The sequence below is a fragment of the Podarcis muralis genome, chromosome 10 (assembly GCF_964188315.1).
Source record: "Podarcis muralis chromosome 10, rPodMur119.hap1.1, whole genome shotgun sequence".
NCBI lineage: Eukaryota > Metazoa > Chordata > Lepidosauria > Squamata > Lacertidae > Podarcis > Podarcis muralis.
In genome coordinates this window covers 45,705,529-45,721,238 of record NC_135664.1, presented here as the reverse complement: position 1 = coordinate 45,721,238, position 15,710 = coordinate 45,705,529, and the positions used below count along the sequence as shown (strand labels likewise).

The window sequence follows — 15,710 nt, the reverse complement described above, 5'->3', positions numbered from 1 at the left end:
GCAGCCGGGGGGCGGGGCCAGGGGGCGAGAGTGGTTTGGTTCCATGCGGGCGGGCATCGACGAGGACAATGTGACCAGAATTCTTCGGGGCTATTGGTTAGGAGGCGGGGAGGAGGGCGGAGCGTATAGCCATTCTCGAGCAGTAACAGGTTGCATAGTGACTGGTGGGCGGGGTCACTTAACTCAGGGGTGGGCAGGGGGCATGACTTGAATATGTAACTGAGACGTAAAGGACCTCCGAGCGAACTTGAGGCTGCCAACCGTTCCATAGAAATAGGAAAGATGAGAGTATCGAATTCCATTGTCTGAACATGGATATTCCTGGTTCCTTTAGGCTCTCCCCCCCCCTCCCCAGGCGCACAGCCCACGGAAAACAATGAATAAGAGTAGGATTCCACGTAGCGGCAAAGACAGGGGTTCATGTTCTTCCTCATTTATTTCGTATTACGATGTGGTGTTGTTGTTGCTTTTTAGAGTTGTTAATTGCCAAGTAGCCCGTTACATTTCATGTTTCATATTGGGAGGGCCCGCTGAGTCTGGGAGAGTGGTTTGTGGCCCTTCACTGCTTGTTATTCTTCCTTTCTTTACAAAAAAATATACCCCAGCTTTTCACCATCAGGTCTCCAAGCGGCTTAAGTCAAAGCAATATACAGCGGACAAAATTTAAAAACATAAACCTTCAGGATTATTGCAAGTTAGAGAGCGGATTTTAGAAGGCTTAGTTTTTCATTCAGAAAACTCTCATGCAAGACACTTTTCAAGCTACAGGAAGAGTAAGTTTTGCCCTTTCAGCTCAAATTCGGCGCTCAAGTTGTACATAGAAGCCTTGCACGTTGCAAGCACTGCGTTTTAAAATGTTTTATAACTTTTAGGCTGCAATCCGGTGCACACTTACCCGCGAGTAGGTCCCACTGAACTCAATAGGACTTAACTGTGGGTAGATAGGGATAGGATCCCGCTCCTAAGAGACATGTTGGAAAGGGCAGGACACTCGCCTTTGCTGCTACTTTTGGTTTTGTGGGTGGTTCGCTGCTTCCCAGTCTCAGCTAAGCGAAACTCCCCGAAACAATCATTTTATTTTGAATGACTATATGCAATCTTAAGTAGGTGGGGGGAGGGGGGAGGAGAACAAGCTGTAAAGGAGCCCGAAGTTGAGAAGTCAGTATGAATCTCTAATTTTTAAAGTCTATGGTGAGTATTGATCGCAGGGCTATGGCGGGCACGTTTGGGATAAGGCGCAGCCTGCTTTCCCCTCCCCATTGGACAACTGCGCTGTTAGGGGCGGGAGTTAGGCGTGACTGACAGCTTCCGGGTTTAGTAAGGTGTCGGGGACAAAAAGAGGCGCTCGGGGAAATTCAGGTAACTGCAGTTTTCCCGCCTGCTGGTTGCTGCTGCGGTGCAGGCTTTCCACGTCTGAGGGGGGCGCCGCCCCCGAGTTGGTGCACTTCGTGGCCGTGGGTTGGGAACGGACTGCTTTGCGGGAGCTGAGGAAGCTCCTTATTTTCTGATTTCTGCCTACAGTAGGGCCCCAGGTCTTGTTCACACACACGTGCATATTGACATGTGTTTGGGGATGCCAGACTTCCCTAAATTGCTGGATCCAGTAGGTGTCAGATTTTAATCAAGCCTCCTGAACTCCTGGATCCAGCAAGGGTTGAAATAGAAGGCAGGCCAGTATCCTCATGAGGAAATTGCCTGGGTGAGGGGCTGTTAAGAGAACAAAGGAAAGGTGATGAGACATTAAGAAAGCAATAGAGAGGAGGCTCTGTGCCCGAGGCCAAAAGGGTGGGGGAGCTTCCTCCAGCTCTCAGTGAGTTAGAGGGACAAAAGCCAGAGTTGGGAGTTGGCTGTGTTGTGACCTAGAGGGAAAAAAAGGTTGCAGGCTGGAAAAGGCTGGGAGAAAGACATTGCTGATTTCTGTTAGAAACCAAGGATATAGCTAGGGGAGAAACAATAACTTCTGGGGTGTTAATGCAGTGAACCCCTCCGTTGTAGGCTCTGGTTATACAGTGGTACCTTGGTTCCCAAATGGCTTGGCTCCCGAACGTCACAAACCCGGAAGTAAGTGTTCCGGTTTGTGAATGTTTTTTGGAAGCTGAATGACCACTTCAGCTGTCAGCATTATTTCTGGGGCCAATCAGAAGCCACACCTTGGTTTGCGAATGTTTTGGAAGTCAAACGGACTTCCAGAACAGATTGAGCTTGGGAACCAAGGTACCACTGTATATATGTGTAAATAAACCATATATCATAAAGACACCACAATCTCCGCTGTGCCTCATTTCCAAAAGGAAACATTAACCCTGGGCATAGCATCTGAAACCACTGGGATCTCACCCTGCTTGGAGTTTGGAGTGGTGTGCAACAATATGTTTCTCCTGAGTCCCCCTCCCCGCAACTGTCATTGTATTTAACAATGTGAAGAGTCTAAAACAGCCTTAAAATAATAGTTGTGATTCTTCACACATGTCTGATTTATTTTCAATATGCCAGTTTCTTACCATGCCACTGTAAAGATTAATGAGCTGGTTAAATGAATACAACAGAGCTTACTTGAATTTTCTTCGTTTTCTCTCTCTCTATGGCAGACCACTTATTTACTGATAGGTAAGTGACTTTTTTCAAGCTTCAAATTACCGTACCTCCCTGCAGTAGTGCTGTATGTAGTGTGGCATTTTAACTAAATTTGACACAGATGTGATCACATTCCATTTGTAGCTCATTTTATTCCATGGGCTGCTGTTGAGAGAGCCATTGTGATATGAGATGGGGTTTGGGGATGCCAGACAGGGCCAAAGTGTTATGTGTGGGAGATACATGAACAGCCTGAGGACTTTTTTGTGTTTGCTGAAAAGCAGCTGTGTAAGACTGCCAGCTTGAAAAAAGCATCAGCATTCCTCTTCTCCCACCTACTGTTTATCCTTTCAAAGTCATGATTTTAGGGGGTGCCTGGAAGAACATGTAATTTAGTATATCTACCTTCTTTGTTCATTCTCCTTAGCACAACGTGAAAGCCATGGCAGACTGGCTATCATACTACAAAAATGAGGAAGGTGAAGAAGAAGAGGAACAAAATGAAGACGTTGAAACAATTGGTAAGAATTGGTCTAAAGCAGTGGTTCCCAATCTCGTTTTGGCCATGCCCCACCTACGCATCTGTAAAATCCTGATCCCTGCCCCTGTGAAATATAATTCTTATTATTTAAAAAGTGAATTCCTATTCACGTGGAGGAAGCCTAAAAGGCCATTCACTGTTAATAACTCATTCTCGAATTGCCCTGCTTAAAAATCAAATTGCCCCGCTGTGGGGCATGTATTGGGAACCACGGGTCTGTAGGCTTGTGTGGGCTAATTATTTATTATAGATGAGTTAAAGCTATTTTAGCTTGCAGCTAATCTAGCACATCAATACTGAAAATATCTGGGAACCAGTATAGCTGAGCCAGTAGTTTAACTGGCATTTGTATATGTGAAACACTTTGTGGCATACTTATAACATTTTGCTACCGGTGCAGGATGCTAAGAAACCCGGGTTGGTTTTGCTTTTTTAAGAAGGCAAGTGCTTAGCCTTTGTGATACAGAGGTAGGTGAAAGCATGAGAGCACTGTCTGCAAAAGGCTGGTATCACTTTACATGCTGTTAGAGTGGGCTGCTTTATGCAGTTTCTTGGTAAGACAAACACACTGACCACTGCAATACCAGTGAAAGGCATGATGAGCCGTGGTGCAGGCAGCCTATTGAGAAAAAGCAGTCCTTTCTTCTACATAAGACCAAGTTTAATTGTGCATAGTCTAAAAAATGTGTGAGTTGTAATAAGGCAACATAATGAAGTACAAGAATTGAGTGAAATGAGAATGATTTGCATACAGGGTTTGACATTTTTTTCTCCGTAGGAGAATATAAATATTCAGGTCGGGATACTTTGGTTTTCTTAGTGGATGCCTCAAAAGCCATGTTTGATTCCTATGATAATGGTGATTTGACTCCTTTTGATATGACAATCCAGGTAAGATGACCCTTCAGAAATTTAATATTACATATTGTATGTTTTGAAAGTTCCTTAAATGTGTTGTTTGTAGTATAACCTGATAGAACTAGCTGTCAGTTCTGTTTTATGTTTTGGCAGTTGCCATATTATTCCATTATCCTTAGGATAATGAAAGGCATTTTATGCAGAGGGAACAAAGTCATGCTGAGTTCTACTTTTCTGTTAAATTCTTTTCAGTTTATAGAAATTTAGATGAAAGTTGTGTTCTTAAAATTAAAAACCAAATATGGGAGCAGAGCAACATTCTCTGGAAATGGTTGTCTTCTGTCTTCATCTATGGGAGAGTTTAAACACTTGAAAAGCAGGCAGTTGCATTGTCCCTGTGCTGTGCTACAATAAAAAATACATACTTTAGTCTAAGCATAGTTCCTGAGTTCTGTATGTTGTGGTACTGGGGCACTTTCCTGAGTGCTATTTGGCACAGTTTTACGCAGTTTTGAAAACCCCTCTCCATTCCTGAGTTTGCAAAAGGAACACTTCTAGAAGCTGCTGATTCTCTCCTTTCCTACTGCCTTTGCCAGTTTATTATACATTCTAAATGTTAGTTGCTGCTGTGTTCACCAAAACCCCCAACAATTCTGGTGGTAGTGCAAAAGGGGGAAAAATAAATAAAGTAGAACAGTTCTAGGGTGAGCAGATAGGATTCAAACTCTGCTCAGCCGAGTGCCCTGATGGAGGATGTAAACCCCCCACTCCCCATGAATCAGAATGATTATTTCAACAGTGCAGAGGGAATTATATCCCACCTTTTAGCCAATCTGCAGTGATCAGCTGAGGTGTGGACTATGAGTGTGAAAGTGTGGATGGCTACACCCACTACGCAGCTCTCTGGAGGGTTGTCTGTGGGTGAATGCAGGCCTCAGGCCCAAACAGTTTAGCCAGCCCTGCTTAAAAAATGGATGGACCTTGGTTCTGCAAAAATCAAAGTGTGAGACCAAAAAAATGAAATCTTGCATATATTGCTTCAGGAGTGAGGCCCACCTGTGTCCAGTTGCCTTGCTTCCATTTTAGGATTGCAGTCCAGCACAATTCTGAGAATACCAACAAGACAGAATGAAGTGGAAGGCCATTGCTCTGTGGTGGAACACATGCTTTGCATCTAAAAGGGCCACAGCTAAATTTATGAGACCTCCCAGAAGTGCTGGGAAAGACTGCTATGAAACTTTGGAGAGTCACTACCAATCAGTGTAGACAGCACTGTGCTAGATGGGCCAATTCCTGTGGAGTTAGGGGGGAAATGTCTTAAAGCACTGTGGCAGTCTTGGAAGTATTTCTAGATGTTTTAACACCATCTTTGATGTGTAAACGCTGTTTTCTTCAGTGGTCCTTTTCTTCTCTTTCCCCATCTCACTTGAACTTTTTTTTTACCAGTGCATTAAGAATGTGTACACAAACAAGATCATCAGCCATGACCGAGACCTTCTTGGTGTTGTGTTTTATGGTACTGAGCAACATAAGAATTCTGTGGATTTTAAACACATTTATGTTCTTCAGGATTTGGACAATCCAGGTAAATATATAATAATATGAGGTGTAACTGTGAAGGAAGAATACAGGAATGAGACATGGTACTTTGAGTAGCAGAGGTGGCCCACTGTTTTATTCTGCACACTGCTTAGGGTTGATGCTTTTAAAATACTTAAATTCTGCCAGTGTTGCTGCTTTGTAAATACTTGATAATAGTCAAAACTGGAGGAAGAGCTCCTCCCTATGGCTGTCTGCCCCCCCCACTATTCACATATTTGTTTAAGATGCAATTTTCAATTTTTAAAAAAGATATTTATTAAAATTTTCAAATTTAATACAATAAAAAAGAATCAAAAAAGAAAAAGAGAAAAAGTTTAAAAACACATAAGGTTCGCAATACTTATTTTTCAATAACATATTTCCCTGACCTCCTCATACCTCCCCTTCTTGTATTCCAGTTCAAATTATTAGTTCAGCAAATCCTTACCCAATTTTGGATGTGAGGATGTGAGGGCGATCTGGCTGTGACATCTGTCACCCCATTGATCGCCAGGCTTGATTCGGCTGATCTGGCTGGCTAGGCGGGTGTCCCCTTCCTCCCTCACCGCTCCATGTGCGTCCCTCCTGAAGCTGCGCGCTCGGTGGAAGAGGACGACCATCCCAGATAGAAGGAGTGTACCGTTCTTCGGTCAAGGGTATACGATAGCTGCGCTCCCCTTCTAGAACCTCCAAACAAGCTTAAGATGCAATTTTCTAAGCCAGTATCAACTCAAGTGGCTTTTGCACTTGGTGACAATCTAAGGTTCTGTCCATTTCAGAGTTCAGTCTGTAGTGAAGTCATTGTGTTGTAGCAGCTTGCTCCATATTTAGTATGCCCCCCATCAACCCATTTGTGGAATCTTTGACGTGTGTCACACGGCTTGACATGTAGCTTCAGACACTTGCAAGCTACAGTGCAAAACCCATTTCAGTAAGCTAATGTTAGAAGTCATAAAGAAACTAGCGTTAGGCTAATAGGCTAAGTGTAATGCAGCCATTAGTCAAACCAGAACAGTTCTGCAGTAACTCCTCCTTGCAAAGTGGAAATCCACATGCAATGGGACTTCTGGTTTCACATCTCCCTCCAGCCCACTGTGCACCCCCAAAACCTGCTACAGAGAGTTCCCCAATCTTTTGTAGCAGATACCCATTCACACTATACTCAATCTCACCCACTGGTTTTTGTGTTTGTTATGGCATTAGGTTCTGCAGGGAGCTGCATAGGAAATCTCATATCCCAGAAACTACAGCTTAGTCCAGTTTCAAAAAATGTATACAGTTTTAATGATTACAAAGTTTAACTCCAGATTTAATTAAAACCATCACCAACATTGGTAACCAAATGCAATTCAGTCACCCACTTAGGTATTTTGTTGTTTCTTCCAAAATACTCAAAAAGTTTTTTGTGGATAAGTTCTATCACCAAATGTTGAAGTTAGTTACTTCGTTCATCTCTGATGCTCCTCAGGCTTCACTTAGCCAAACTTGCAATTTCAGGCCTGTTCCAGTTTTGAGCCAAGTTTCATTAGCAACTAAGAAAAGGCAGTACTGTAGTCCTTGTTGCACACAGAGAACTGCTCTACTGAACACTTGATCTCGTTTCGTAAATTGAACGAGAAACATTGTAGACAAACTACTGAAAGATTTGCAAATTCTGGCATATCACGGTTTAAAAGAGTAGTGCTCTTTGTGTTTTGTAGGACAACACTGAACTGTAGTCATTCATTTTCTGTTCTTTTTTTAGGGGCAAAACGAGTGTTAGAGCTGGCCAAGTACACTGGAGAGCAAGGGAGAGCGCTCTTCCGCAAATCCTTTGGCCATAGTGCTGACTACTCACTAGGTGAGGCATTCTGGGTTTGCTCAAATCTCTTCAGTGACGTCCGCCTCAAGATGAGCCACAAAAGGATCATGCTGTTCACCAATGAAGATAACCCTCACGGTCAAGACAGTGTGAATGCCAAATTTGCTAGGACCAAAGCCGCTGACCTCCGAGAGACAGGTCAGTACTTCAAACTAAAATGGTGCCGCCTCTTAGCGAACTAAACAGTGTTTGCAAAACTGGTTCCCAATGCTATTTGTTATAAGTAATCTTAGGGCACAATCATTTATTACATTTTCCTCTCAATTTTCTTTCAAGAAATTGATGGAGGCATGTGTGGTTCTACCCCGTCCTCCTGTATTCTTACAACTCTGTGAGTTAGGTTAATCTGACTCTTAAGAGATAGTGACTAGGCCAAGGTCACCCACTTGAAAGCTTTATGCATGAGTGGGTCTTTGAATTTGCTTCTGCACTCAACTTCTTTTAAGCTGTTTAACATAGTGCATAACGTGATTGGTGGCTGAATTTGAAAGCAGGCTAATGGAGAACATTGTTGTGCATTAACCCTTGCTAGTATGAACTCCATACTCTTACACACTCACATACTCCATACTCATACACACGGGTGCCAAGTATGCGGAGCTGTGAGGACCAAGGGCCCCCCAAATCCCAAATCAGAGGGGTGCTCCCCCTCCATATTTTTTGGGTGGTCGACATCATGTGCACACACCGCAGAGTACAATGATGTCACGTGCATGGCACGCTGATGTCACACAGTGAGGGCTCTCTCAATCAAGGCGGCACACATGCTTCTTGTTTCTTCCCTGGCTCCTGTGCTTCATTCTGGGGCTGTTTAAGCTCTTTTGCAAAATGAAAACCTTTAACATTCTAGGAAATTGGTAATCTATATTGCTCCAATTCTGTTTTGACTCCAGGTATCTACCTTGACTTAATGCACTTGAAGAAGCCTGGGGGGTTTGATATCTCCTTGTTCTACAGGGATATAATTAATACAGCAGAAGATGAGGACTTGGGAGTCCAGTTTGATGAGTCTGGAAAACTAGAAGACCTCATGAAGAAAGTACGAGCAAAAGAGACCAGGAAGCGAGCTTTAGCCAGGTGTGTATTGAGAAAAAAATTAAATTCTCCTCCTTTTGTGGGGTAGTGGTGGAGAGAGATTTTGGAGAAAATACTTCCTCTCAATAAATGCCAGTCACTTAGCATTATGTACTTTAACATAACTGTTAAGTTGTGGAAAGTTTCCTTTTTGTTGTTTTGGGATGAGAATCTTTTCATATGCTTTTATCTCTTTAAAGACAATACAGGATCTAGAAAGCTTCAATCTGTATTTGTTGATTCTTGGCAGGCTGAATTTGTATCTGGGGAAAGATGTGGCTCTTTCTGTTGGCATTTTCAACTTAGTGCAGAAAGCTTACAAGCAGCCCCCAGTGAGGCTTTACAGAGACACCAATGAGCCAGTGAAAACAAAAACTCGAACCTTTAACCGACAGACGGGTAGTTTGCTTCTGCCAAGTGACACCAAAAGGGCTCAGGTAAGGTACTTTGAGAATTATTTACTCAGTCTCCTCTCCCCCATTTTCCATTGGCAGAATTTGCAAGCCCATTTTAGAAAATGGAAGAAACAATCCAGACTCACCATAGCACCTGTTGTGATAAGCAAGCCCTAACAACCTGGCCCTGTGTTCCATCGTGACACATAAGGTCTCTTTAATAGTTATATACCAAATATTATATATGTACTGATTTTTCTTCTCTTTCCCCAACAGACTTCTGGGTTGGGCTACGAGTAGAGGAATAATTTTATAAATAATTATTTGCAAATAATTGGGCCCTGTTGTGTCAAACACTGGCAACTGCTTTAAGCATTTTCTCTAATTTTCCATTTTCTTCAAGCATAACTTTCTGTCTTTTGGCAGTTAGTTCTCACTAATTTCCAAGGTCTTTAAAGGACAGTCAACTAGTTTTTTTGTTTTTTTAATGGAAGTAGCATGCAAATAAATGACCTCCACAAGGAATAAAGCTAAGGCTCTATGTTGCAGATCAGGTGGCTAATGTAAAAATGTTTCTGGCAAGAATTTAACAAAAGTGTGTTCATATGAATGGTTTTGCTACATGACCGATTTCGTTTATATTGTAGTTCTAGTTCCAAGGACCCCAGAGGTCCTGTTCATTATGGACAACCTCTGGCTTTCCTCTTGAGCTTGGAACTGTGCAGAAGAACCAGGGATTGTCCCCAGATGGCTGCTTTTTGAAAGTGATCTAAGCCTGAGAATCAGCTGGGAGAATGTTGGGGAAGGGTAAAAATTTTGGCTGACTACCAAAGGCAGCCTAAATTTGTAGACCCCTGGAATAGCTATTCCCACCCTGAGGTGCAAAGAGAGGGAACCCACTGCAAGTGGGAGCTTTTGAAATCATCAACATCTGGAGGACCACTAACCTGTGGTCCTCCAGATGTTGTTTGAGTGCATCTCCCATCAGCCCCAGCCAGCATGGCCAGGAGTTAGGGATGATGGGGGTTATAGTAGTTCAGCTACACCTGGAGCTCAAGAGGTTAGCCATCCATGATTTATAGTATGGGGATAAAAACAGGAGTAGCTGTCTGATAAAATTACTCTTAGCGTGTGAGACAAGAATGATTTCACCCAGAGGCTTGCCATAGATCTCTTTGCTGACTTTTTACAGTGTAACTTCAGATTTGCTAGACTCTATAGGCATGATTATGTTACCATTATCACTAGACCTATATTTTACTTCACTTGGGCCCGAGGCTTGTTATTTTTCTAGCTACTTTTCTTCCCCCTTTTTGTAGATCTATGGGAACCGTCAGATTGTGCTGGAGAAAGAGGAGACGGAAGAAGCAAAAAGGTTTGAGCCACAAGGCTTGTATCTGATTGGCTTCAAGCCCCTGGTAATGTTGAAACAACACCATCACATCAGGCCTGCCCAGTTCATCTATCCTGAAGAGTCTTTGATCAGTGGTAAGCATATTGTGGGAAGGATAGTCTGCTTTGTAACTTGACAGTGAAATTTCATTGTGCAGAGCAGGATTTCAAACATGAAAATAGGGGATGATGATATAAGGTCGACTTTTTGGACCCATACCAGTCAGGGTACAGAGCAGGATTAGGCTCAGTCCCATGATTAGCATATTGATAAGGTTGCATTCCTTATCAATTCCAAACATCATATATATGTTAAAATCACTCAGGATGAAACCTTGTGGCTGCACAGGTCAAATCCCACAGTGTAGGACAACAGTCATCTAACAGCAAGTAGCTCGGTCAACTCCCAACATCCACCCTGGATGGCGGATAAGAAATCAAATACATCATTATATTGATTTGATTTGTTGCCCTTCACCACAAGGTCCCAGGGTGGGTTACAGCGATTTAAAAGTACAATATTAAAATGATTTCAAAACAAAAACCATTAAAATAATAGGGTGGGGAAAGACGTGTGTCTCCAGCATGCAATGGACACTACGTAATGAAGGCGCCAGGCACACCTCTGTTGAGGAAATTCCAAAACTTAAAGAGGTTGCCATGGAGATTGCCCTCTCTCGGGCTTCTGCCCGCCCGCCCCCCTGACTAAACTTTTGAGCTGCTGATTATTGCTACCCTCTAGAAAAGAAGCACATTCACAAAAAAAAACAGAAACTATACCTATCTGTCCCAAAACCATGGTAACCAGCCACACACACAGAGATATAGTTGCATATAGTCCTCTGCAAAAGCTTGATGTAGTTATTTCAGATGTGTTTTGAGCCACCAGAGTTGTTTCATTAAAGTAACAAGCATGGATTTTTGCTTTTAGGAAGCACCACATTATTTAATGCCCTGCTGACAAAGTGTCTGGAGAAAGGGGTGATGGCCGTATGCAGGTACACACCCCGTCGGAACACTCCTCCTCGGTTTATAGCCCTGGTTCCTCAGGAAGAAGAGTTGGATGAGCAGAATGTGCAGGTGGCCCCCTCAGGTAACTAGAGTTGCTGGCATTTCTGTCTTACAGATGGCTAGTGTGGTGTTGTTCTACCTATGTCAGAAGTTTTTTCTGCCATCTGATTTAAGGAGAGGAGGTTTATACTTTGATGAGCAGCATGGAGTGGCTATAGATTTATCCCCCATCTTGTATAATATTAGCATTACTTTTTATGCACTGGTGTCTTATATAGTTTTCAGTGTATGGTTTGGATTACTTTGGCTGCTTCTGATGAACTCATTAAGGGTATCTCATCTCCTACAGATAGGTAATCAATAACACACAAGATAATTTTGGGGTTCATTTCAATATCCCACTATTTAATTGCATCAGGTTAGTTCCTCCAGACTTAACAAGACTGGACCCAGAGATGCCTTAGTGAGAAAATTTCTGCTTTTGTAAGGTAATCCAAATACCACCAATTTCTTCGCTCAGTGCACAGAGTCCTGCCTGCCACCTAATACCACCCTATTCTGGAAGTTACTCTTAACTCTCAAGAACAGATTTTTGGGCCAGGCAAAGATCCTTGTCAGCCTCCAGTCTTTCCTTTCCCCAAACTCCTTCAAAGTCTCCATGTTTTGTGTGTGGGATCTTGGCTCTGCCTGTTTCACCTTGCAAACTTCCATAAGCTATATCTCAGAAGCTGTAGAGATCTTCTTCCTAGCCTATGTGATGTTTCTCAGAACCAGGATTTCTATCTTCTAGCTGAGATGATGGCATCTCTATCATGAGATACTGTTATTTGTGGACTAGTTTTAGAGCAAAACCAGAATGCAGACCAGAAATGTTTATCAATAACGGTAAAAGAAAAATTCCTTAATTGCTTGTGGGGTGAAATACATTTTACTCTTGGGTTAAGTAGTATATTATAATATTTTTCCTGGCTTATTGCTCTCACTATGGTTATTTAAAGATGTCTTATTCTGAGTTGTTTCTAATAAAATAAATTAAGACTTGCTGTAGCTTTTTTCTGGTCTGCCTCTGTTAATGTCTTTTGCACATTATGTCCCTATTCTGACAAATTATTCTGTTGTCTTCAAAACGTTCTCATTCACTGACACTCAAAACAACTAGTTCATAATTGGTAGTTTTAGTTAGTAATCAAGCATTCACGTGTTGATTTCAATCTAAGTGGCAACTCTAATGATAATGTGACCAGATCTGTAGATCATTTGTCAGAGATCTGAGCATTTGGGGACATTTTTGAGTATCTCATTTCTCTCATTTATATATTCGTTCCCTCTATTTAGGGTTTCATCTAATTTTCCTACCTTATGCCGACGACAAACGGAAAGTTGACTTTACAGAGAAGCTCCAAGCTAATCAAGAACAAGTAAGCAAAATGATGGAAATAGTCCACAAGCTTCGGTTCAAGTACAGGTGAGTAGAGATGGGAGGAAGGCAGGATCAATGCCCATGTGCCCAGCAAACAGTTCTTGGACAACCCAGTGGCGCTCATTGATACATTAACCTGGGATTTCAACAGGAGTGAGAGCTTTGAGAATCCGGTTTTACAGCAGCACTATATGAACCTGGAGGCCTTGGCCCTGGACTTACTGGAACCTGAAAAAGCTGAAGATCTGACAGGTAAGACTAATTTAGTGAGTGTAGTTTGACATTTCCCCCCCTGTTGCAGTCCTTGGAATTTCCCACAAGCAACAAACTGTTTAATCCAATGGTATGTTTGCACATCATACAAAAAATTGCAGGTTTTAGACTAAAGTGAGTTGCAGCTGAAGCAAATGTGGGTAACCTGTGGCTCACATGAGACCCTGGGGAGCCCTAATCATTTTGTCACCACTGCCTGACAGATTAACCCGCCAACTGTATTGTGAGGGAAAGAGAGGTGTTCCCATCCTGCAGGTGTGTGGCATCTTTGGTCCTCCAGAAATGGCTGAGCCACAACTTCCATCATCCAACTTCCATTGCTGGAGCTGATGGAAGTTGCACGTCAGCAACACCTGGAGGCCAAAGGTTCCCCCCACCTTCTGTGCTGATGAACAACACATGGATATAGCAATTTTGACTGCATTGGGATTGCTGTGAAGGGGAGGGTAACCGGCTATCCCCAACACTCTCCTTGCAGCCAAGATACTGGCTCATGCTGCTGTTAGCCCAAAGCAGTATTGGGACCATAGCTGTCAACGTTTTCCTTTTTTTTTTAAGGGAAATTCCCTTATTCCGAATAGGATTCCTCGCAAGAAAATGGAAAAGTTGGCAGCTATGATTGGGACTGGATGCATTTTGGATCATTGGGGTGGGTAGGGAGAGGTTGAAACCTCTACTCTCCAGTAATCCCGATGCAGCCAAGTTTGCTGTCAAGCTCTGAGGGAATCTGGAGTGCTGGGGAGGTTGAAATGCATGGGCATGTGTGAGAGAGGGGTGGGTGGGGAGAGATGTCAACGTGTGTCAGCTGTGTGATCATTATTATTAATAATAATAATAATAATTAATAGTAGTGAGTGGGGAAGGTTGTGGGCCTGTGTGTGTTGGGGAAAGAATTTGTGAGTGAGAATACATTTGAATGAGTGTACAGTGGTACCTCGGGTTACATATGCTTCAGGTTACAGACTCCGCTAACCCAGAAATAGTGCTTCAGGTTAAGAACTTTGCTTCAGGATGAGAACAGAAATCGTGCTCCGGCAGCGCGGCAGGCCCCATTAGCTAAAGTGGTGCTTCAGGTTAAGAACAGTTTCAGGTTAAGTACGGACCTCCGGAACGAATTAAGTACTTCACCCGAGGTACCACTCTATAAATGTGAGAGGGGGGTAGACATTAGCTCTGGCACCACCCACTGACTCAATTCACCCTTGGGGGTAAAGACTACATAAGAACAACAATGTGCCTTTCATGTCATAAACTGATAGCCAAAATTCAGTTTTGAATCTTACTTTTGACCGCATGAAATAATCAGGATCTCATAAAAAAGGGCCTTAGACCTCCTGTTTTCTTGAGGTTTTAGAAACAGTGGAGCTCAGTTGGTAGAGCATGAGACTCTTAATCTCAAGGCCATGGGTCTGAGCCCCACATTGAGCGAAAGATTCCTGCATTGCAGGGAGCTGGACTAGATCATCCCTGTGGGACCCTTACAACTCTATCCTGTGATCTATGGTTCCTTCTTTATCAGTGTAAGCATCATTTTTGCTAACGGACCCGATTGTTAGTTCATGAAGACTGAAGCAAAAATTAAGCTCTTCAGTCTTTCCAGTATATTCTAGCTTTTTGCTTCCCCATTTCATTGTGGCTTTTGTCTTAGATACGCCGTTTTCCAAATTAAAATGGTTTTATAATTTGTATTTATTTCAGTTGTGCTTTTGAACTATCTACCTTAAAGCTCAGTGTTTTGTATGTTTCCTCTGTAGAACCATTATATCTGTATATTTTTGCTGTTTTGAGGTGTGTTATGCATTTTCTCCCTATTCTCCAGTGCCCAAGGTTGAGGTGATGGATTGCAGAATGGGTAATCTTGCAGAAGAGTTCAAACAACTAGTTTACCCACCAGGCTATGATCCGGATGGGAAAACCACAAAGCGTAAACAAGGTAAGATTGCAACAGAACCCAAAGAGAGAGGTAGTTACATCCTCCAAGTTCATTTTCTGCTCTATCACACCAGATTGTGGTTGGGTTATCATGGGCTAGGTAGGAGTCTATCTTGACACTGTGTCAGTGTACTGTTGCAGGATATTTTGTAATGGCTGTATAAGATATATTTTATAACAAGGTATTGGAAACACACAATTAATCCAAAAATCTCTTTCCAGCAGGGGATGGTACCATACCACTAGAAAAGAAAGCAAAGATCGAAATCTCTGAAGAAGACCTGAGGAATCATGTTCAAAAAGGCACTTTGGGTAAACTGACTGTGCCAGTTTTAAAGGAAGTGTGCAGGAATTACAAGCTGACAGCAGGAACGAAGAAGCAAGAACTCTTAGATGCTGTGACTGAATACTTCAGTAGGCACTGAGAGTTCTATGCCCACTCTCCTCCCTAAGATTTTGACAAGGAAAAGGGGTGCAGCATCTTTATAGCCATAGATCAAAGGGAACAGAGACTTTTTTTTCTTGAGAGTTTAAGACTATGTAATAATGAGGATTAATGGGAAAATGCTTCATTCTCCCCACCTGTTTCTAGACTTAATGAAAATGTGTCTTAATAAATGAGCTTGTTATGTATATCTGTCCCTGCTTTTCTTCTTGTTTCTTTTGCTGTTTCATAAACATAGTGAGCACAGAGTTGCTTGTATTCATGCAGAACTTGATGCTGCAGATTCAGTGAAGTGTCCACAGCACAAATTACATGGGATTAGTTTCAGTATTTGTGGCCCAAGGAGGCTGACA

General features: G+C 42.6%; 1 protein-coding gene across 4 annotated transcripts; it reads left to right on the top strand.

The window, feature by feature from the left end:
• The first annotated feature begins 1,220 nt into the window (after positions 1-1,220).
• On the top strand, positions 1,221-15,545 carry XRCC6 (X-ray repair cross complementing 6). 4 transcript variants are annotated; one of them, XM_028747736.2, is made up of 14 exons: positions 1,221-1,359; positions 2,589-2,607; positions 3,002-3,095; positions 3,894-4,006; positions 5,420-5,558; positions 7,299-7,553; positions 8,309-8,492; positions 8,740-8,926; positions 10,204-10,372; positions 11,208-11,369; positions 12,623-12,752; positions 12,859-12,959; positions 14,800-14,913; positions 15,138-15,545. In XM_028747736.2, the coding sequence occupies exons 3-14, from the start codon at positions 3,017-3,019 to the stop codon at positions 15,335-15,337; spliced, it is 1,833 nt and encodes a 610-aa protein (XP_028603569.2). In that variant the 5' UTR covers positions 1,221-1,359; positions 2,589-2,607; positions 3,002-3,016; the 3' UTR covers positions 15,338-15,545. The 4 variants fall into 4 exon arrangements, with proteins under 4 accessions (XP_028603569.2, XP_028603564.2, XP_028603568.2 ...); XM_028747731.2 differs by having other exon boundaries at positions 15,135-15,545; XM_028747733.2 differs by lacking the exon at positions 1,221-1,359 and adding an exon at positions 1,432-1,454 and having other exon boundaries at positions 15,135-15,545.
• Positions 15,546-15,710: the final 165 nt, after the last annotated feature.

What these genes read in the sequence shown, in the direction of transcription:
- XRCC6 (XM_028747731.2), top strand. Translation starts at nt 3,017, where the DNA reads ATGGCAGACTGGCTATCATACTACAAAAATGAGGAAGGTGAAGAAGAA. An exon ending in TCAGGATTTGGACAATCCAG is followed by an intron (nt 5,559 to 7,298) that starts GTAAATATATAA and finishes TTCTTTTTTTAG; the next exon opens with GGGCAAAACGAGTGTTAGAG. An exon ending in AAGCTTCGGTTCAAGTACAG is followed by an intron (nt 12,753 to 12,858) that starts GTGAGTAGAGAT and finishes GGATTTCAACAG; the next exon opens with GAGTGAGAGCTTTGAGAATC.